Genomic DNA, 23,934 nt, shown 5'->3' with positions numbered 1-23,934 from the left:
CTGAGCTTGCGGCGGCAGGGTTTCCCTTCCCTGAGGTCATTGGCATGGTCACGATCAGACAGCTCTATTGGCTACAATATGCAGAGGTTTGAATGTGGATTCAAATAGTGGGTGTACTCAATGGCGGAGCTTGGATGGAGCTTCTGATCTACTGGGATTTTCACACACAACCATCTCTAGGGTTTAAAATTGAGATGGTTGAGGGGAGAAATTATCCAGTGAGCAGCAGTTCTGTAGGCCAAAATGCCTTGTTGATGCCAGAGGTCAGAGGAGAATGGACAGACTGGTTGGAGCTGATAGAAAGGCAACAGTAACCACTGGTTACAACTGAGGTCTGCAGAAGAGCATCTCTGAACACACAACACGTCAAACTTTGAGGCAGATGGGCTACAGCAGCAGAAAACCACACCGGGTGACCCTCCTGTCAGCTAAGAACAGGAACCTGAGGCTACAATTCACACAGCAACACCAAAACTGGACAATAGAAGATTGGAAAAACGTTGCCTGGTCTGATGAGTCTGGATTTCTGCTCCACATTCGGATGGTAGGGTCAGAATTTGGTGTCAACAACATGAAAGCATGGATCCATCCTGCCTTGTATCAATGGTTCAGGCTGGTTTACTCCTGAAAGTAAAAGTACCAAAAATTCTACTTAATTACAATAAATTGGTATGTGTTACTTCCTCCCCTGCAAGATGTTCTGTTTGCCGTCAATGCTACTCATTTTACTGTTTATTTGATTTTTAATGGTGGACTCAGACTTCCTGTGATTGGTGGCTAAAAAGTGGTTTGAGTTGGTAGAGCGACCAAAACAAACAAAACAGTTTAAAAAAACCACTAGAAAGCTCCACTGGACACGGGGCAGAGCCTGTTGGTGGCAGAGCCTGTTGGTGGCAGAGCCTGTTGGTGGCAGAGCCTGTTGGTGGCAGAGCCTGTTGGTGGCAGAGCCTGTTGGTGGCTCAGCCTGCGAAAAGAGTGCCAAGAGAGAAACTGGGTCCCTGGAATTGCAGCGTAATGGGGAGAGGCAGACTTAGGAGCCCAACATTGCCCAACAAATTTTTGCGTTGTTCCCTTAGAGACGATAGGTGCTGCAATCCCAAGTGAGAGAGCAGAGATTACAGCACACAAGTGAAGTTATTCTCAGTGTTGTAGGCTACTGTTGTTGTCTGCTGACATCATTTTCTTTGATATTGATAATCATGTGAGTGTTATAGAATTCCATATGCTCATTTACTAGACTGTGTAGGACAGTGGTTTTGCCTTTTCTCACCTGGACTAAGTCCTCTTTCCTCCTTTAACAGTTTTTCATCTTAGGAATCAGCTCCTTCCTTTAGCTGTGTGAGCTGAGTGTTAACACCAAACTCTGCTCAGTAAATGAACACAGCCATCACTCATGTCATCAGGTTTTACTGAAGCCCGCTGCTCTGAAGACTCAAATGTTGGTATGCCAGGTTCTATGAAGACAGATCTGAACATACATGTATTCTCACACTCATCATGAAGAAATTTGCAATTTCGTTGCACTGGTTGCAATGGCAAATAAAGTTCTATTGAATGACTGACTCCACATGTCTCTGAGAGCCAGTTTACAGACAGACTGTGAGCTTGTTGGCAGGCAGACCTGGGTTGGTAAACCGTGAGGATCTAAAGCAGTGAAAGGAATCTGAATGTATCTTTGAAGAACCAGAGATTCTGCAGGTGTGTGTTAACACCTAACGTAAAATGGCGAGTAGGCTTTACAGAAAACAGACCAGGCTCTGTTCATCCCGATAAAGAGTTTCCTTAAAACCCAATGACACAGAAATAAAATAGTGTTCATAATAAAGGACAAACAGAGTGCACTGCTCAAACATGTCTGATGACTTTACAGATGGTCTCTACAGAGACGGACCTTTTTTATCAAAGTATCTGGAAGATAAACCCAAAGGATTCTCATTCCCGTACATCTTCCTTTGAAAAACACCAGACTCCACCATTAGAAACAGAAACAAACACTTTATGTCTTAACAAAATGTAGCAAACAGAGCAGTGACTCACGCTTTCCGTGTGGTTAAACCCCTGTTTTTAACAGAGCAGTCTGGTGTTTGTAGAGAGTGATAGAACACCATTAAAAATGATCTCCCATGAACAAAAAACTGCATCTCTGCAGGGAGCCTTTCTGTGATGTCTTCAAACACGTAGAATACCTATCAGTAAAAGAAAAAAACAAGAATATAACATTTCAAAATCTTTACATCTTTTAGTTATACAGAGTCCAGAAAAACATGATTAAAAACAGGCCCTGGTTCAAAAAAAGAATTACCCTTAAAATCAAACACTCAGCAGGCACATGCTTAAGACAGAAATAATTTGATTAAAATAAAGAAAAAGTCATCAATAAGTCTGATTCAGGGTTGAGCAGATAAAACCTGTTGCTAGTGTGTTCATAAATAATGAATTTCAACACTTCTTCTGTTTTCAAAATTAAACTTAAACTAAAGCTTCCAGCATTATTTTGAAAGGTCACAAAAACCAAAAATCAAGGTGCCTCTTCGTCTTCTTTAACTTTGGTGAAGGAGGGAGAGAAGTAGCAAATCCCCTGTGCAGAATGACATCAGAGGATTTGATTTCTAACAGCAAAGATTTAAAACCAACAGTCCCTATGTTTGTCTAAACCCAAAGAGAGTTTTAAAGAAAAAAGACAGAGTGAGAGACCTTCTGCTACCGACAGACTCAAAGAGGAATGCCTCAAATTAAACCATCTCCAATATCCTGTTAATCAAAATATCAAAAGACGCCAAAGTCAGGCTACCCTTGAGTTTTCCTTTGGACAAAGCAGGGGGCAAGAAGACCTGCAGGAAAGAAGCATCAAAGTCCCTCTTAATCTCGTCAGTCTTCCCCCTCTTCCTCGCCTCGTTCAGCAGCTCCCCAAGGTGAGCCGTTTGCATTTTCACTTGGCCGTGCTGCTCAGCATTCCAGGGTGGTTAATGGAATTAAAATCAATGACAATCTCAGTCCTCTTGGGTTTGAACTGCCTGCAAGAACACACAGAGGGAAAAAACAACATACAAAGTCACACATGGAAAACACTGAAGAAAAACAGGCAGGAGAAGGAAAGTCACCTCTTCTTTGTCTTTTATCCCATCTGTCCCCCAAGCAAACACGCAGTTTAACAATGCCAGACAGACTCGTAAACATAAAGTGAGGTAACGAGACAGAAGAGGGAATGACATTAGAACGGAGCTTCTTTTCAGTCTCCTTTAACCTGAATATGTTCAAAACAGACCCATTGTCATAAAGCACCCCTGTCTCTCACAGAACAGCTGGATGTGTTAGCTACATGCCAAATGAGTCAGACAAAAAGAGCAAAACGTTTGTTTTTATTTGCATGTTAAGCCTCAGTACAGAGCATTCTGTAGTGTTTAAAGCCCAACAGAAGCACAAGGAGTCTTCTCTCTCTGCCAGCTGATTGGATCTTCAGTTTTTCTCCTACCATTATGCAGGAGGGGCAGCCCCCACCGTGTTTGATGACCTTACTTAGTCAATAACACATGGTGATGCTTGTTATTGCCCGAAAAGGACAGAACTATGCGTCTTCTCTGTTCCCTGTGTGTGAAGGACACCCCACTGTCCCTCACACACGGCGCGCATGCGCATCCTGCATTGTTTGGCTTTTGCATGCAGAAGAATGGCAGAGGGTGGCTGTACGGAGAGTGCAGCGGAGATTTTTTTTCCCCTTCAAAAAGAACAAAGTCCGAAGTCTGGACTTATTTTGGTTTTTATAAGGAAGAAGAGGGAAAACTGATCAAAAGTGGCCCCCCAGTCTGCAGAAAATGCAAAAAGAAAGTCTCGCGAAGGGAGGAAACATGTCAAATCTTATAACTAGTGGTGGGACTTGATTAAAAAATTAATTGAATTAAATATGCCATTTGTATTTAATTAATCGTAATTAATCACATCAATATTCAACATTAGAAGCAACACTTTTCGATTCAAACAGATTTTGGTAGAAGACTAAATCATTAAATAATCTCATACGCAAGTTTAAACAACAAAATCCTGTTTATTTTGTTCAGAAGATGTTTTTTTGAGGACACTACTTTTAAGTACATTCATCAGCCATTATGTGGTAAATAGTGCTGTCAGGAGATTAAAAAAATAATCTTATTAATTACAGGATTTGTAATTAATTGATCTAATTAATCACATTTTAATGTTATATCTGCTTAAGGTCCCCACATAAAGAATTTGAATTCTCAGGCATTACAAAATCATAGTGCATGACTAATGAGTGAATGAATGTATTCGAATGAATACACGAAAAAGAGAAGATTTGTTAATCCTTTTTTTAATTTTTCAACTGGTCAATATTAAATAAAAAGTCCGCGTTCCCTGCCATTGACATTGGATTACTGTTTACTGTGTCTATAGAAGTGAATTATATTTTTCAGCAGAGGGAGGCGGGGTCTGGTGGAGCATGTCAATTAAAATCCTGAGAGACGCTTCGAGTCAGAAAAGTTCAGGCAGCTCACGCTCCAACTGGGAATGTGTTGCTGTAGCTCAGACAGAAAGAGAGGCACTGTAGTGAGAAAAGACGACAGAGATCATGGAGAGGATCAAAGGATGGAGTGCTCGAGATGAACACGATCAAAAAAGTTTGATATTTCTATTTTTTGGACCAAAAACAGGAAGAGAGACATAAAAGAAGAGAGTCCACTCTTCTTAAATAACTTTGGTGTTTACATGGTCAGAGAAAACAAGATTATTTGGGTCTTAAAAGATCATTCAAGATGCTCTAAAAATGGCCAGTAGCCAATGAGTTGATCTTGCGTTGATTTTTATAATGTGTTTATGTGTGGTGTAATTAATTCATCTAATTAACACGTTACAGTCACAGCCCTACTTATAACTCATCTCCATGACCACCACACAACTTAACATAATGTAAGGTAAGTTAACTTTTAGCTGAAAATGTCCCGGTTTGTCAGTCTAACATTTATTAAGTTCTTCATTAAATCTGGTGAAGTGAGCCACAAGTGCCTTATGGTCTCCCTTCACTCAACACGTACAATTAGCAGCATGATGTTTCCACTATGTACGCTCTGTGTGTGTATGTGTGTATATGTGTGTGTGTGTGTGTGTGTGTGTGTGTGTGTGTGTGTGTGTGTGTGTGTGCTTGTATGTCAGTGTGATGATAAAAAATAATCATATAAAATAATAAACAGTGTTGGGAGTAACATTTGCATTATCTGTGTCAAGTGAGGCATTTCCAGCAGAAATGAATTGTAAGTGGTTATGATTATACTATATTATTAACATATTGTTTAATATGTTAAAGAGTATTAATGTATAATTATAACTATTTAAGTATTATTTAATAATTAATTAAATAATTGTTATTGAACAATAACTCAATTATTTAATTAAAATTATTAAATAATTAATTCTAATAATTATTATTCAATACATATTAATTATTAATTATTAATTATTCTTTAATATTTGGAGATGAGCTACATCCAAACTACATGAATTTCCTTTAGGGATGAATTAGGTATTTTTGTCTTATCTTATCTTATCTTATCTTATCTTATCCTATCTTATATATCTTATATATCTTGTAGATAAAATGCTGTCAAGTGATGTACTATTCAACCATCCCTCTCAGGCTGAGCCAAATGATCCAATTCACTAATAAAAGGTCCTTTAAAGTGCAGCAAGCAGACCAAGTGACACAACGGTTTCTATATTCTCTGCAGTGGAACAAACCATACAGCAGGCAAGTGTTGTCATGATACCAAAATTATGATTCAATACGATACCTGCCTAAAAAATGTCAATACCGATACTTAAAAGATACTGTGGGAAAACCTAAAACATCAGAAAATGAATAGAATAAGCAGCTTGAAGGGAAGGCTGCCTCAAATGAGTTTCCTGACATCTGTTTGTGTGTCTGTGGGGCTAAGGGAAATATTTAAATTGTGCTAATATTTCACATACACAAAGTTTTATAGATTACATGCAGAATCAATTCCTGGAGGGAACCTGAACTCGTTTTTTTTATTCTCAAGAATAAGTCAACTAAATAGAAAACCAGAAAATAGTCATTTTTGTACAGTAATGAGCAGGTGCAATAACCCTGCCAGACTTCAACAGCCATCTATTGTTTTCATGCTCAGCACACTGTGGTTTAGCGTGCACTGTGTGTGTTGACACAATGAAAAGCACACTTTTAACATGAATACCGTACTCTAAAAAAAAGTCTACCCATGTTATTTCATTTCTTTCACAGATGCAACACTTTAATGTCTCCTATCTATAGGTTTCTATCATTGTTAAAGTCTTCCTGAGTATCGGTACATCATGCAACCCTACAGCAGGCATTTCAAAAGCAGGCACCTACATCAAAATTTGCCAAAGACCTCACTGCAGCCCTCTCATATTTCATTGCAAAGGACATGATGCCTTTTCCTTTGATTGTGTTGTTCTTTACTTTATATTATGTTGCTAACTAAAATTGTTGTTAAAGTGTATTTATGTACTATTTGAACATTCTGAGCACATTGCAACAATACCGTGATAATAATGATAACCATGATAATTTTGGTCACAATAACCATGATATGAAATTTTCATATTGTTACATCCCTGCCTTCCAGCAGTACTTCAAGTATAATAACTAGTGATGCACCGAATTAGGGCTTCACAACATGGCCAAAATCTTTTATCTCAATATTTGTAGGCTATATATCAATACACAATATATATCTAGATATTCTGATTTCCCGTCTAGATCACTAAAGTGATGTTAAATCCAACCCTTTGATGCATAAAATGACATCAGTATAATGATTCTAGCAAACCTTTCAGTTGGATTTTTAAAATATGAAAGCAAAAAGGGGGAAATCTCAATCAGGTAAAGTTGAGCAAACCTTTTATTTTAAACCAAACCTTATGTAGTTACATTATTTTAGTTCTGGGTAAATTATTCATTCAGATTTACTCAACTGGCTGATTATGCAATATAAAATTATATTATATTATATTATATTATATCATATTACATTTTGAAAATATCATGAACATAACTTGGAGATAATATTTCTTTCATTTCCATAAAGCAGCTACCTGGATAATGTTGGTAATGCTGACAGGACTCTACTGACTTCTGTCTGTTCGCCTGAGGTCTAGTTGAATTGTACTGCATTTGGGGTTGTCTTCAGCAAAATAGCATTAAACTCATCTGCGGTCATGTTTTTGAGCAGTGCACAGATGAGTGCTGTGATCAAACGGCACTTGGTGAAAAGTAAACACCACAACACAACACGTTAGAAAAACATATATATATGTATATATATATACATATCACTTTAAGTATCCTCTGGTCACACTTCCGTTGTGTTGTAGTTAGGGATGCACGATATTATCGGCACAATATCGGTATCGGTTGATAAAAGCTTAAAAACACGTTTATCGGTATTGACAGATATGAAAATTTCTGCCGATATGCACAGCCGATAAGGTGCTATTCAGTTAGGATTATTAATATTTTCCATCTGAAAAATAAGCTCCTTAAATAAAACGTAGCACTTCATTTATTTGCACTGCAGAGCTCTGTGTCCGTCACCAGGTTGTTACAGTAGCTCTAAAATAATCAAATGCAACTTGGTTATGTTTAAAAATGCATTGTACATTTAAAGTTCATGTGATCTAAAGAAAATATTTTTCCGTATTTCAATACTGAATGTCTTGAGTTTGAAAAAATAATACATTTCTTATTTATGGTAAAATCAAATGTTTTCTGTCTTGTTTTATGTGTGTTTCTTAAACAAATAAGACCATCACAATAAGAGTAACATATAAATTCCAGTACAGGAGAGACTTAGCTTTCTTTACAGGGAAAAAAAACAAACAAACTTGTGATTATCGGTATCAGTATCGGTATCGGCCAAAAGGGGTTTCGATATATCAGCATATCGGCATATCGGCAAAAATCCAATATCGTGCATCCCTAGTTGTAGTGTGTCTGCAGCGCATTTTTCTAATGTGTTGTGTTGTGGTCTTTACCCTATAAATTGTCTAAATCAGATGTTCAAGTCCAAGTCGCGGACTTCCTGATCGGAATTCACCATGGTCACAAGGGACTTTTTTGTAGGTGTAGTAATGATAGTTACACCTGCAAAATTTCAGGATTCTAGCTCAAAGTAGCCCGGGGGCAGTTTGCGCTAATACTGGATTCATAAATTTTCACAGCCAACTGAATTTTGTGGCTTAGTGCATTTGCATGTATCTCAACCAAAAGGTACGCAATTTGGGGTTAAAAAGGGGTAAGAATAATCCTTAAGGTTTCAAGAGGGCCTTCGCTGAGATTCTCAGGCTCTGGCTGTAATAATCTGCAATATACTCCTTAGAGGCTGCTGTAGCTATAATCAGATGTTTCTCAGGTTCACACTCTTTAGAGTGAAGCCTTGGTTTAGTTTCTTGCGGTGAAACTGAGACCAATAGATGAACAGGCGCTCCCCTGGGCTCCTGGAGTGAAATGTGTGGTATTTTTTTTGCAGACATGTGGAGGGGGTGAATTTCACATCACTTTTGATCTGAACACCATCATGTCTCATGTTGAAAACTAAACGGCAAACAATGCAGAGCAAAATAAAACCCTAACTCTTAGCTGCAACTAGTTTCTTGCGACCTGCTGCTAACGGCCAAAGTGCCCAAGAAGGTGTTCCTGGAGGCTGTGACTCACCTGGATTGTATTCCTGCCATGCTCAGCAGCTTCCTGGAGGCAACCATCTCCGGCGTGTCATGATACTTATCCGAGAGATAAACCACGTCCTTTATACCTGAACACAGAGAGAAAACAGAAAAGCTAAGAATGAAGAGATGCTTTTTACCCTCTGAAGATGAGATGTGGAGGGAAAAAACCTTACAGACCAAAGCAGGAAGAGATTAGGACAAAAGGAAGAATACTGTGTGGTTGGATATTCAGAGGAGGGATCCATGACCACCAGGATAACTTTTGTTTTACCTCAGTGTTTGTTTCAGCTCAAAGAGAAGAATAAAACACTACTAAATAAGTTCATTTTCAGCTCTGTTGTGAACAGCAATATTCCTGTACAGCTGCTTAATGATGAAGAGGAGTAAAGAAATTGGATTTGTCTGTGAGGAAACAGAAAAAAAAAAAAAAAAAAAAAAAATCAGATGCGTTTGTTTTTATAGGGAGTTTGGTTGCACTGTTTGTTGGAGTTGGCTCTGAAATGTGTTTCATTTGCAGCTTGAGGAAACTAAGACTTATAAATTGAATGAGTCTCTGTTTCTTTTGAGGGGTTCAAACTTTAAAACTTCTCCAAAAGTAGTCTTTAATTGCTTTTATGTAAAGAGAGCAAGAGCAGGAGAGGACCAAGAAGAATAAAGATTGTCGTATCAAGTTCAGGGAACAAAAACATGTTACTACATCAGTGTGCAGGATAACTGCAAACACATTAATTTTTGAGATAATGATGCTTCTAAAAGTAAACTTCTTCAGTAAGAGTTACTACGAATACCACAATATACACTTTTATGAAATAGCTTTTACCTCCCCCAATCTCTCAAAAATGTGCAACATTTTTTTGTCTACACTCCTGAGTCCATCTACCATACCACAGCAGACAGGATGCAGGAGACAGAGACTGAACAGACTGCTGGGGAGGCTTAGTCCTGGACCCTGTGGTGGTGGAGACTGGCTGGGCTGGAGAGTGGTGGACGAGTGGTGGACGGGATGTCGTCATCTAATTTCTTATGGACCTTTTTGCACTTTCTATACTCTTTCTTACTTTTGTTTTCTTAAATGCTGCGGTGACTCCTGAATTTCCCCTCGGGGATAAATAAAGTATTTTCTATTCTATTCTATTCTATTCTATTCTATATTCTTTCAAGCAAAATCTATGTCCAGAAACTTGTCCGTCCCTCAGCATGCTTACTGATTGAACTGTCGCTAAATCAGTCAATAACGGCGTGGTCTCACTCTGATCACAGACAAAATAGTTTCCTACTGTATGACAATAATGTAATTATGTGTTATTTTTAAAGGGGTTATTTAACTGGCTCGTGTGAGCCAGTGGAGTGCGTGCAGTCAGCTGACCTGGAGCCTTTCAGTTGCGCTTTAAGCCTGGTAAGCAGGCCAGCTATAAAGTGGAGTCCTGATCTCAGAAGGGAGCAAAAAGCACCAAGAAATGGAGACTCCATTATCTGCAATGAGTCAGTTTGTAACACATCAGATTCTATGCCAGTGGTTACTGTTCTTTTTTGAATTTCGGCAGAAGATAGCTGCCAGGAGCACTATTGGCTTCTGTGAAGTGTAGTTCTACTCTACATGTTACAGTGTAGGCTTATTGGAAATAAACTACAAAATGGCTGCGCATATTACATATTATATCTTACCTTCCTTATTGGTTCCTGCCCCTGTCTGCTCCCGTTAACTTTTAATCCTGTACCGTCCCAATCCTGTGATTAAAAGTAAAGTTGACTACCATCCTTTCCCATCCCCTTTTTTTTTTCATTGCTAGGCGCTGCCCAAGTAGCTGCCTGTTGCAGCAGCTCTCTCATCTTTGTCCGTTTCTTGTAATTTTTTTCGTCTCTTTTTCGTCATCTTTGTATTTGGAGTGGATCATCACTTTGTATGGTTCATTGTTGGTCATGGACATCAAACTTTTTGTGGCTTCAGCGATATTTTTACTACTTTTTTCCTGTGTTTGTCTGGAACTACATGTAACCATGGCTGCATTGTTTACATGTGAAATTGGCTGTTAGCGGCCTGTAGCATGTCGATGCTAGCTGGTGTAAGGCTTGATGGTTTTCCTCCGGGTGAGGAGGAGGAGGTGAGGACGACGTGCTGGTTCTCAGGTGTGAGCTGGGAGGTGAGGACGTGGACCTGTCCTTCCATCTATCGTTGTTGGGAACGTGGGATCTATTTCCAGTGGGATGGGAGCCCCTCTGCCCTCCAGCAGAGGGGCTGCTGGAGGGCAGAGTGGCATCGTGCTGTTCACGAACGTGGTTGACGGAGCTGACATCGGACTCCGGCGCCACATTGGAGGAGCTTCGCCTGCTGTGAGCAGACAAGATCCAGGAGACAGAGACTGAACAGACTGCTGGGGAGGCTCAGTCCTGGACCCTGTGGAGGTGGAGACTGGCTGGGCTGGAGAGTGGTGGACGGGCTGTTGCCATCCATTTGCTTATGGACCTTTTTGCACTTTTAATACACTTTCTTACTTTTGTTTTCTTAAATGCTGTTGTGACACCTGAATTTCCCCTCAGGGATTAATTTAAGTATTTCTATTCTATTCTATTCTATTCTATTCTATTCTATTCTATCCTGTGATTAAAATTAAAGTTGACTCCCAAAAAAATGTCAGCCTCTACTGTTATTACACACCTGCCTGGATGATGAGCTTGGCACACTCATTGCAGGGAAACAGAGCCACATACATGGTGCAGCCTTTCACATCAGCACTGTTCTTGTTCATGATGGCGTTCAGCTCTGCGTGGCACACTGTGGGAAAAGACAGATTGAGAGCTTGACATCTGACATATTTTTAAACATAAAAAAATGGGGGAGGGGTTTAATAGTGGATGTGCTATTGCAAAAACCCTACATACTGAAACCCCACACATGACCTGCAAACACACTTTGAAATGTTTTAGTTGTTTAAATAATTCCATCAAATTTGCTTTTGCATCAATTTTGTGATACATTTAACCACAGTTATGGGCTTAAATTTTGCCACAAGAAAAAGAATTGGAATTTTTGTATTCACTACTAAATTAGTTTCAAAGCAATTTCCAACTCAATTTCAAATCATTCTTTTTAAATTTAGTGGAATAATTCAAATTCAGCTTGTAGTGGCACAAACCTCTGCCTATATACACTTTTAGTTTCAGTGATAATCTGTACTGAGTTTTTCATATAAAATGTGAGATAGTGCCACATCTAGAAGCTCTGTTCAGGGCTGCTACATGTTTGAAAGTTGAAGATTGAGTCACACTTGAAACTGAGCACACAGAAGTGGAACCCAGCAGCAGTTGATAAATGAAGACATCCTCTGTCACCCTCTAGGGGCCAATGGGCAGTACTGCAAACCAGGTATGTTAAGTGTAATCCTCTAAAAGAATCCAATGTGGTCTCAGACAGTCGACCCTATAAGTAGCTCTCACCATATGGGTATTTGGTGTCCAGACGGTTTTCAGCAGAGCGGGACCATGGCAGCAGGTCATCATCACAGCCGTTTGGCATCCCGTTGTAACCAATGCCAACAATCTTATTCTCCTGGTTCACAATACAGGCTCCAACCTGCATGCAAAAGACAGGTACAGGTGTCAGTATGTTGTTGTCTATTGGAGAAACTCAGCGGATCAAAGTTAGAAATTATTGACAACATGAAAAACAACACTCAGTACCATCAAAATTCGTATTTACACTACACTGACCATGCCTTGTTTGTCTGCTTTAGATAATATTTGGATAATAATTTTGCCTTTATTCACAGTGAAATCTGGAACAAGAATGTGTAAAGGGCTAACTGACTCTCAGCAAAGGATCAGAGCTGAGTAAAAGCTTGGACAGCAGTTGAGTTTAAGTCTTTTAAAAGAGTTCTGTTCCACTGAGAACTCTTTTATTAGATTACCGTTCTGATGTTCAATACCATTCTAAATTTCCAAATACTGCCTAAAAAAACAAATGTCTAAAGGAGGGATGCACTGATCCAATTTATGTGGTTCTGATACCAATACCTGGGCTGGTATCAGCATTGACCGATACCGATCCAATACCCGTGTTAAATAATAACCTGCATGCCTTACTGTGAATAACACTGGCAATGTTTTGGGTAAACTGCAAAATATGAGTATATGAAATTATTGAAGTTAATATTTTAGTGATTCTATAATTAAGGGAACATTTCAGGTATACAAAAAGTGAAAAAAAAAGTGCTTTTTTTGTTTAATTTTCTATTTGATTGCAAATGATACACCCAGAATGTACTTAATTCATTAGTTGGCAAGCTTAAGCTCCAATGATTTTTAAATATATTTGTAACAAAAAAATTTGAAGAATAATTTTGTCAACCCTGTTATGGACAAAATTTGCGACTATTTGTTCAACCTACATCCATATTATACTGATTTTAGAGTTCTTCAACATTTTCATGCAAGACTATGCTCCCTAGAATTGTCCCTTATCATTTATATCACATTAAAAACAAAAATTTTAAGAGTTATGGCACAAAAATCACAAGTAACACAGTTAACAAAAGATGGTAACACAGTTGACAGGGCATCACAGTTGACAGATAACACGGTTTACATTTTCTCCATTTTTTGGCTTTTGTGTTAACTGCAAACCTTGAACATGGCACCACCTGAACTCCATCACCTCATATTTCTGCACATTTTCTTGATTGCTTTTTTTTCCATTTATTGTGAGAACACCAGCAAATGTTGGTAACACAGTTGACGAACAATTTAGGCACACCATGTACATACAATCATGAAATGTACCCCTTATTATAGAATCACTCATTTATTTAAACTATGAAGTGTTAAAATTTTTACCGTCAAAACAATTCCTCAGGATGTGCACAAGTTCTTTTCAAATGTAAACTTTCATACCCTGTTGACTGGTAATGCAGCAAAAAACAAAGCAAGTGCATCTGAGGTAACATTTCAAATCAAGTAGCTAAGAAAAAAAAGGCATAGAGCTGTTTGCCTGAATCGGCAACATGTTCCTTCCCACCGATACCGATCTCGCTTTGCGGGGCACTTATACACCGATAACAGCGCCACCAACTGATACAGGTGCATCCATAGTCTAAAGCTGAATTCACTCATATCTAATGGTACGGCCACACCAAATGCAAATTTGCAGCATGATTACATGCAAAGTCAATGCAAAGACGCATTTAGACACTGATTCTCCTCGGGCGGCGCGTTTGGGGCGTTTGGCACGGCCCGTTTGTGCGTTTGGAGCGTTCACGTGTTTGGGCGGTAGATGCGAATTCGCTCAAGTTCAAAATATTGAACTTTTGACACGAATTGGCGTGAAGGCTTGCCGTGCCCGCCAGTCAGTGATGACATTCCCCCACGACGCCATTGATTTGATGACGTTGGGGGGGAACCGCCGCCTGCTCCGGCTCCAACTCCGCCGGAGGATGGAGGAGAAAACCATCTGTGCTGTGTGTCGTTATCCAGAGTTATACAATACGACGTGTGTACTCTACAGAGACCAGGAAAAAAGGAGCAGGCTTGGGTGAAAGTTGCTGAGGAGACAGGTTTTGAATGTAAGTTCTGTAAACATTCATTCCCAGCTGGATTTGCCTGCACGGGTCATCACTGAGTCTGACTGTGTTTTCCTCAGTGGAGTTTTGAGCCTGATAGAGAGGAGGAAAGAGCGGGGCAGAGCCAGAGCCAGGGAAAAGATGGAAGTTCTCTGCGGTCCTCTCTTTCCTCCACCCCTTCATTATCCCCAAGGAGACCTCTGGGAACATGGGTCGGGGGTCCGGGGGTCGGAGGTTCAGGTGATCGAGGATGAGATCGCAGGGAACAGCCAGACAGGGCTGGTGGACTACCAGGGAGAGGCAGCAGGCCTTGATTGTGATCTCCAAAGCTTTCACACACTCTCCTGTCATGCTTTTGAAACCACAACTCATTGTTTTTCAGATGCTCTTTTGGGCTTTCGGTCTTTAAATGAACGGGCTCTCTACTCCGCATGCGCAGGAACGCAAGCGGAGTAGGCTGGACTATGTCCAGCCCACTTGGACATAGTCCATGTGGGCTTTGTTAACACAGAGAGATGAGTTTCTTGTGCTGACTGTCCTGTAGATTTGATGTGCTAATGCAAATGATAAAACTGAGAAATTCACCGAGATGCAAAGTAATGAGGCTTATAATTACTTTTCTTGGGGTTTTACTAATAAAACCAACTGGTGACATCCCCTACAGTGTTTTCCACTTTTATGTTTTTCCTCTTTTTCACCTATTTTCTTATGGCCCTTTTTGCACTTTCTATACACTTTCTTATTTTCGTTTTCTTAAATGCTGCTGTGACTCATAAATTTCCCCTTGGGGTTGAACAAAGTATTTTCTATTCTATTCTATTCTATTCTATTCTATTCTATTCTATTCTATTCCCTCTAGGTTTGCAGCCTGGGGGGTTGCAGGACTGTAGATGTTTCCTGTGGTGTTTTTCCAGCTCTTCGTCCGCTATACGGAATGATCTTGTCTGCGTGTGTACATGCCCGCAGGTGTTAGTGTGTCTGTGAATGCTCTGGGGTAGAACTTCATCGTGCATGAAAAAGCGCAAGGAGAAATGTGAATGTGAATCATTTGTGATGTATAAATGACATCCTGTCATGTAAATTAGATGAATAACATAAGGCTATCTTCAAACATTTTAAGATTCCAGGAAATTTCAAAAACATAATTTAGAGTCTATATGTCTCCTCACCGAGGGTCAAACAGCAACACAGTTCAAAATGTATATGTATGTATGTATATATATATATATATATATATATATATATATATATATATATATATATATATATATATATGTATGTATGTATGTATATATTTCAACCATAACACACACACACACCTGCGAGCTCGGGTCTTTACTCCTCTGTGCAGATAGAAAAGCTACAGCCATGAAGTACTCAGGCCACTCCAGGTAATCCTCTCTCTTCTTGGCTGTATTGCTGCAGACAAACAGGAGAGGAAACCAGCGCTTGAAAACAAATTGATAGAAAAAAAGAGTGTTTGTAATTAATCTTCATTTGGTGCAGATAACTGTAACACAAATCAGGATGCCAGCATATCCGTTTGAAGCACTGAACTCTGTATTTGAGAAGACTCCTTATCTCCTGCCTTTAACCCTGATTAACAGGTGTGACAACTTGCCAATCCCAGATAGCCCCGTCTACCTGTCAGATGTTTCATTGAGAGGAGAAACTCATCAGGTATGTGTTTACAGAGGAAAAAACTCAACTGAAAAGAGGGAGAATTTTCACATTGATTTGTATCCTATCAGATTTCTTATTGCCCCTGCTGGACATCAGAAAAGTTACATTTCTCAGGCTCTGTCTCAGAAGCTTTAGCTTTCAATAAAATGGCTTTTTCTACCTTCATCTACTGACAACAGAATTCCTTCGGGTGCAGTACTACTGCTTTATTCATGTCTTCGATATCTTTTATCATTGTAGCTTTCCTTTTATCAAAGTAATGAAGAGTTTTTCCTTGATCGGAGTCGTTTACTTGCAGGACCGCGTGAATCTTAGCTTTTTCAACAGACTATGGCAACAGAAACCTTAGAAAGGTGACAGACGGCGGGGTCTACTCTGAGCTCTCACCCGTTAAGAAGAACCGGCTTCGGCTGCACAATTTCCTCCATGTTCGCTCCAATAACACAGAAGGGTTGTCCTCAGTCTGTTTCTGTGCTTAGTCCGAGACCGCGGCGGGGGTTCAGTCAGGCACGCCGCAGAACGTCCACGTGATCCCGGAAGGATTCTCCCGCGCGTTTCCAAGCAGTTTTACTGCCCAAATCCTTGTCTTACAGGAACAAAAACTGTAAAAGATTCTGTATCATACCGGATTTACAGAAAATAGTAAAATTAAAAAGGCAAATTAAATATTTCTACTCTGTTCTTTATTTGCAAAACGTGGAAACAACTCCAGACGGTGGGTTCAGCCTGCCTGCCAAAGCTTACTCTGGGGCAGAACTGGTCCACGTTTTTAGTTCAGCGCAATCAGATAGAAATGGTTTTTTTTAATTGACAAAATGCAAATTACAAACTCTCGATGGAGATAGAAAACAATCAGACGAACATCGGCAAGGCATCCAAATACATTTCACATTCCATTAAAAAAAAAAAAATAATAATAATAATAATTCTCAATGCAACAACCTTGGCACAAACACCCAAAAGACATCACTTCTCTAATTTATAAATATCTCTTAATCAAAAAACCAATAATCTCTTCATATTTTCATACATTGACTTCATATGCTGGTTTGTAATGCTCAGAAACTGCAACAAAGAAAAAAAAAAGATAAAAGTTCATTTTTAAAAAAAACAATAGAATGTTTCTGATTTTTCCATTTGCATTTGTGAATGTGATATTTACCCATAGTTAATATAGAGTTCACCAAAGCAAAATTTTCATTTGAAACATTGTCATTGTATAGTATAATCTACTGTTCTTCAAAGTTGTTGACAATAACATTTTTAACATTCAGCCAGTTTTTGACTTTGAGCCAGAATTCAGAGGTAAAGAACATGAAAAAAAAAGAGATGTTCTAGTGTTTCGGGTTCTTCATAACAGAAAACACAATTGTCCACCTCAAATTTAAATCTCCCTCTGAGTGTTTCAGCTACAGGGTAATTACCATTGATAATTTTAAACTGTACTTCTTTGACTTTAGGAGGTATTGGCCATTTCATAAAAGCAAGAGATTTGTTGGTTACTGATACATTCAAGTTACTTTATTTAATGTTCCTTTCATATCTATAATCATGGAACATAATACCTTTCAGGGTTCTACCTAGAATTTTATTATCACACTTTTTGTCCCCCAATGAAGCTATAGCGTAAGTTCAGTCAGGAAGACTGTCTGGGTGTTCCTTTCATTCATTCACTCTCTCATCAGCTGTCTAGGAGGGAGGCGTGCCAGTTCTTTCTATCCAATCACAACTTCCCTGCTTCATTGGTTAGCCGATCATCACGTAGCTGTCAAACTTTAAATTTTGCCTTGTCTGCTGTCAGTTGTCTTTCAGGCTCTGTGCACGTCCCACCTCCTCCCCATGCACCTCCAGGTCACGTCCCTCCTTCCGACGCACCTTCAGGATCTTCCTCACCTGTCAGCTCACAGCTCTGGTCTTCATTGGCTCTCCAAGTCCCATTTTCTCAAGAGTTCGTACCACCACCAGTGTATAGGCCCCATGGGGGGATATTCATAATTTGTCATGAGTTCTGCTCCCCTGTACATTTATCATTCACATGGTTGATGGGGTCTAACCGCCAAATCTGTTATTATATTATACATACATATCATTAAACCTGTTCATAATCCTTTCTGGTGTAAGTCTCTCCTGATTGAAATGGAATTTGGTCAACTTTTAAAGCTGGTAAAACTATTTGTATTTTTGAGTGTGTGCGAATACTCTGTAGGATAGTTTGCACCAAAGAAAGAGGTACATATTTTATCATATTCTTGAAAGTAGAAGCTTAAATTTATTCTTGAAAACATTGAATTCTAGGAAACGACCATTATCCTCCATTAGATCAATAACAAACAATACCTTTGTCATACCAGTTTTTCTTGAGAAGAGTTTTCCTATTGATAGTTATTACCCTGTTATTCCACAAGGTGGAGCAGTGGGGAGTGAAGTTATGAGAGAAAATCAATTTCCAGTAGTACAGTACTTGTCGGTGGAATTCAGACAGCTTCAGTGGTAATTTTGTAATCTGAAATCACATTTTAACAAAAAGTTAAGCCCTCCTACCTTCCTAGATATATTTCTTGGAATATGGAACCAAAGAGATTCAGGTTTTGATAAAAAGGCTTTGATCCAGTTAATCTTGAACACTCCAACCATTGCTTCAAAATCAAGTGTTTTTAATCCTTCTTTATTGCTCTCTTTGACCAACTGCGACTTTTTGACATAATGTGTTTTATTTCTCCAGATGAAACTATAAATGATGGAATTCACTTTTTTAATTGTACAAGGGGGGCATAAAGGGAGTGATGGGGGTTTTTCTAACCCCAAAAAATATGATGAGTTTTTTTCCCCTTGTTCGAGCCACCTAGCCCTTGATCTCATAAAAGCTCCCTTAGCTTTATCCATAAAGAGTTCATCTAGCTGTGTCTGGAGTGCAGCTAATTCAGACTTTTCCTCCGTTGACAATCCTGTATTCATACAGAAGTTGTTTATTTATACGATTATCCCCGATGTTTTTCTTACCGTTTTTTGGTCATTCTTTTTCCTGTTTCAATAGCTAAGCATTTAACTTTGAATTTAAACCACTCCCATTTATTTATGTCAGACATATGTAATTTGTTAATTTCATGTAAGAGAGTTTTAGTTTGTTCACAAAAGTCTTTGTTATGTAGAAGACTGCTGTTAAATTTCCAAATTTTATTTGACAACATTGATTTACTGTGCATTTTTAATGTCAAACGTATCATGCAGTGGTCTGGAAGAGGTGATGTAGCTATATCACACTTTTCTATATCTTTGCATAACCCCTGAGATATAAGCCAGTAATCTAGTCTAGAGCAATGATTTCTATTTGAAGCATTGAACCATGTGTAACTTAAGGAGGTAGGATTTGACAATCTCCAAATGTCAATAACGTTCAGAGAAAGGCATAAATTCTTCAGGACCTCATCATATAAAGGTTGTTTGCTTCTGTGTGGAAAACGATCCATCCATTAGCGTTGAAATGTTGTACCCATAGACACAAAGAAGGATAATTTTTTGGTTGTCTATCTCAGTTGCCACCATAACCCAATCTCCATCACTGCCACTTTTGTGCTCAATTAAATAAAATAAAATCATCACTCCTGCAGAGTGAGAGGTCCCATGAGAGAAAAAAATCTCATCACCCCATTGTTGTTTCCAAATTTTTTCTTCTGAAGTCATGGAATGTGTTTCTTGTAAAAAAATAACATTAACCTTCTGTTCCTTACAGAAAATAAAAAGTGCCACGCGTTTTAAAATATTCTTTAACCCCTGAATATTCAAAGATAAAAAAGAAACAGACATGAATACTGTAAACTCTGTATAAAGCGCTTAATTAATTAATGAGCCCTGCGCAGGAATGAACATTTTGTTCCATAATACTTAACAACCCAAGACAGGGTAAACATCTGTTAAACTATAATTGTTTGAACTATTTTTTTCCCCTTTCTTACAATAAAATTCAACCATGTTACTTATCATTTTCTTTATCTTTCACAGTAGTTTATCTGAGAGCTTACGGATCAACTCGTCAGCCATCTCTTACGACGTATCCCTCTTTAAGGGATGACTTCCTTCCATTGCAGCGTGCTTCTTGGACTTTTGGCCAGAGTTTAGCTCGAGCTTCCCTGTCTTCTTCAGAAAGTCCTCTCTAAATTGGATGCCGAGTTCCTTGCATACCCTTGCATCTTTTGACTTCTTCCACACGTCATCTCTGGCACAACGAGATGTAAACTGGATGATTATAGGTCTTGGCAATTTGTTATGAGCTGCATCATTCATCCTTCCAAGGCGATGAACCGTGTCCACTGTCTCTCTGAGCTTATCCACAGCCACAGGGATGATTCTGGTAAGAATCCTGACCACTGCCTCTTTTGTGTCCTCCTTGTCTTTGATGGGTAAGCCCATCATTCTTAGATTCTATTTTCTCTTGTATCTGGCGCTCTCCAAACACATGTCTTTCAGAACAATGTTTTCTTTTTTTTAAAGCCTCAATTTTTCCTTGCAGTATCCCGATTTCTTTTTTATTTTCAGTTACTGCTTTTGTGTTTGCTTCTAGAAGGATCTCAAATTTCTTGAACCGCTTGTCTTGGTGATCAAATTTTTTCAGAACCACTTGAATGGCATTGTAGATGTTAGCGTTACTCACTTCAGCATTTTGGATTTCCTGGTCTTTTTTCTTCTTTCTTTTGGGATCTGGACTTGGGAGCGGCGTATGGTCGTTCAAGCGGATTGTCGGACCCCCTCCTCCATTTCTTCCACCAACTCTTCATCGCAGGCTTCCCTTAGGGCTGCCAAGTTGTAGTCCTGATCCCTCATGATGCTAGCAGACTTGTTAGCTTTGGGCATGGCTTCGTGTAGTTAAGTTCATATTTCTCTCTTAACTTCAGTGAACTGTCAGTATAAGTTCTTATTAGTAGTCCCACTTTCTTTGGGTTGTTAAAATCAAACATCTATGCCTTAGGACATTAAATAAAAAGTTAAATATATCAGACCCTGCTGTGAGTGCAGAGATTCATTCCGCTATTTTTCTCGCTCCTCCTGAGATAGAAAGGTATGTAGCCTATGTGTGTGTGTGTGTGTGTGTGTGTATATATATATATATATATATATATATATATATATATATATATATATATATATATATATAGATAGATAGATAGATAGATAGATAGATAGATAGATAGATATAGGGTTTGGTGAGGTGGCGCCGCTGTCTTAACAAAATTTTAGGTTGGGCCTAGCCCAATTAAAACAAAATAAAACTGAAGCTTCTCAGATGGGCCTAGCCCAAATCTCTGATCAAAGGGGTCAAGAAAGGAGACAGCAAACGAGTGCTTGGTTCAGTCCTCTGACTCTCTCTCTCTCAACTTAATTCAGGTGTGCAGTGTATGTATACAGTGCGACAAACAAGATTGCATAGTCATGACCTTAAAAATAGCCTCTGAGACCATCAGCTGTAAATAGTGCAGAGTATATGGTAGTGTGGAGTTACATATTGATAAGTCATGATATGGCAGGTGAACCTTGAGACAAGAGACCCTCTTATTACATATACATGCTGATGTGGCAGGTGACTGCAGATCCCCTCCTCACATTGGCCCTCATTTATCAGACGTGCTTACGCCTGAAAAATGAGCGTACGCTCCTTTCCACGCACAGATCTGCATTTATCAATCTGAACGTGGGCGTCGGGTATGCTCAGATCCCACGCCAGGTCTGAGTTCATGTGCAAGTTTCATGTCAGTGGAGAGCGTGGTGAAACGAGGGAAAATCCGTCTGTGGCGGAGAGTTGTAAGATCATATGAGCACAAAAATGTTCAGAAATAAAAAGTGATGTTCTTAGATGAATATTTAGATCCTTGAATTAGATATGACACCAATAATGTTTCCAACATTTAACTGTTATTCCGCCAATCTATAAAATACTTCACTATGAAAGAGCAGTACGAGCTGTCAGCTGATTTCTACGTTCCTCTATCGGTATACCTAAAAAAACGTAAACAGAGATGCTGTTATCAGTTTTTGATGCACTCCCATGTTCATGATAAAGTCTCCGCAGAGAACGTTCAGACGACGCTGATCAAACTTTTTCAACGCCATAGCAACAGGTAGAGAGGAAATGACATCGCGTTGTTTGGCAGTCGGAAAGTAGAGCGAATCAGAAAAAACTCACCTGCAAGGAAATCACTGCAGTGATTCAGCAGCGTGGACGTGGCAAAATACAACAGAGTTTTAAACATTTAATTTACACAGCCCTCGTTTACACCTTGATTAATTCATCCGCGTTGTCTGACTGTTAGAAGCCACACTATTATCAATTGTTTCCGGTCCGGTCCAGAAACGTGGAAAGTTTTCTTTAAAAGATTCGTTTGAGCTCTGAGAGAAGCTGCAGACTCCAGCCAGAACCTGTCACAGACTGAGGAGGGAGTGGAGCTGAAGTGTGTCGATTGTGCGCGATTACGCACGGGCAAACCGGAGTTCATGATTATTGTACCACGATGCGATTCTATTTGTGATCCCGTGTAACTGAACGCGTTTTATATGAAATAGTCGCTTTTTCACACACAGTTCATGTTTATATGATAAAATCATGAGGATTAAATCAATCATCTTCACAGTAAATCCTGTAATCAATACAGCTTTCTTAAAGGGGACATATTACACAAAATCCACTTTTGTATGGTTTACTTTTATATGGTTTAGAAATATGTGTCACTGGCATGTCTACAACAAGATATGAAAAAGATCCACCCACCCCTTCTTTGCTACCCCCTCTTTTCTGTTTTTTATTTTATTATTATTTTTTTAATGAATAAATTAATTTTTTTATTATATTTTTTAAAATTTATTTTATTTTATTATTTATTTATATTTTTTATTATTTATTTATATTTTTTTATTATTTATTTTTATTTTTGATTATTATTATTATTTTATTTATTTTATTTTTATTTTTAATTTTTTTTTTTGGGGGGGGGGGGGGGGGGGGGGGGGTGCACGCCACACATGATTTGGGGACATCGAATTGCAAAATCAATTGCCTTTTAAGGGTTGTTTTTTTTTTAGTATAATATTTCAGCTTTAATGTAAATGTCACTGAAACTAATCACATTAGTTTATGTGATTCATCTCATTCATTCATTCATTCATTTTATTTATTCCTTAAGGAAAAACATGCTAACTTTTATGATCAGAGGAGGAAAAAAATAACATTACTTCAGCCACTAATTGTCATCATTGCACTTTGTATCAAATATCGACAAACTTACACATACTAGTATTTCACACACACACACACACACACACACACACACACACACACACACACATGGCCACCTTGCTCTCCAGATCTCAACCCCATCGAAAATTTGTGGTCCATCATCAGTCTGTGTACGCAAACGGGAAACAGTACACCTCCAAGTATGATCTGTGGCATGCCGTGAAAGCTGCTGCAGATGGAGTGAGTAAGGAGACCATCAACGAACCGACCAGTTCCGTTGACAGACGCCTGATATCTGTGATCCAGAAGAAAGGAGGATATGTCAGCAAGTGATATCCTGAACGTTGTGTAGCGAGAAATGAGACTTTTTGTTGGATATTTATGGGCATTTGTTTGTTCATAAATATCTTTTGTTGCATTTCCAGTAGTTTTGTTATCACATTTGCCTGTTTAATAGGAAAGTTCAGAACTGCATAATAAGTTTGCACATCTCTCATGTGGCAGTTTTCTTATATAATTTCATAATTCCTTTAAAAAATGTCGTAAAATATATATATGGGTTTTCTGCAACATCATTTAATCAAAATACACCTGGGTTTCAAAACTGAGCAAGAAGAAATAAATATTCTCTTTTATATCCTCTCATGGTATGCTTGCATAATAACTTTGCACGCAGTGTAGTGAGTACCCCATCAATAAGACAATGTAGTACCAACCCGTCTTTTAATCACTGTCTTAATG

The 23,934-nt window shown here is 38.8% G+C and overlaps 1 protein-coding gene across 2 annotated transcripts; it reads right to left on the bottom strand.

Moving 5' to 3' along the window:
- Positions 1-1,202: 1,202 nt before the first annotated feature.
- Positions 1,203-16,518, bottom strand: dctd (dCMP deaminase). Of its 2 annotated transcripts, XR_012599364.1 has the most exons (7): positions 16,359-16,518; positions 15,608-15,707; positions 12,172-12,307; positions 11,393-11,509; positions 8,726-8,822; positions 2,792-3,014; positions 1,203-2,186 (listed from the first exon to the last, which is right to left on the bottom strand). XR_012599364.1 is itself a non-coding variant. In XM_074683883.1 (6 exons), exons 1-6 carry the CDS (start codon positions 16,397-16,399, stop codon positions 2,930-2,932), a joined length of 576 nt encoding a protein of 191 aa, XP_074539984.1. In that variant the 5' UTR covers positions 16,400-16,518; the 3' UTR covers positions 1,203-2,929. The 2 variants fall into 2 exon arrangements, 1 of the variants encoding a protein (XP_074539984.1); XM_074683883.1 differs by having other exon boundaries at positions 1,203-3,014.
- Between the last annotated feature and the right edge of the window lie 7,416 nt (positions 16,519-23,934).

This window comes from Halichoeres trimaculatus, unplaced genomic scaffold, assembly GCF_033239565.1.
Source record: "Halichoeres trimaculatus isolate MK-OKI-2021-1 unplaced genomic scaffold, fHalTri1.1 fHalTri1_scaffold_2, whole genome shotgun sequence".
In the NCBI taxonomy this organism is placed as follows: domain Eukaryota; kingdom Metazoa; phylum Chordata; class Actinopteri; order Labriformes; family Labridae; genus Halichoeres; species Halichoeres trimaculatus.
This window is presented reverse-complemented; position numbering and strand designations above follow the sequence as displayed.

Excerpts from the sequence above, each read along its gene's own strand:
- dctd (XM_074683883.1), bottom strand. The coding sequence starts at position 16,399 with ATGGAGGAAATTGTGCAGCCGAAGCCGGTTCTTCTTAACGG. Across the intron at positions 8,823-11,392 it reads CAAGCTCATCATCCAGGCAG|GTATAAAGGACGTGGTTTAT; the intron begins GTGTGTAATAAC and ends CTCTGTGTTCAG. Across the intron at positions 3,015-8,725 it reads ATGGCAGGAATACAATCCAG|GCAGTTCAAACCCAAGAGGA; the intron begins GTGAGTCACAGC and ends GTGTTCTTGCAG.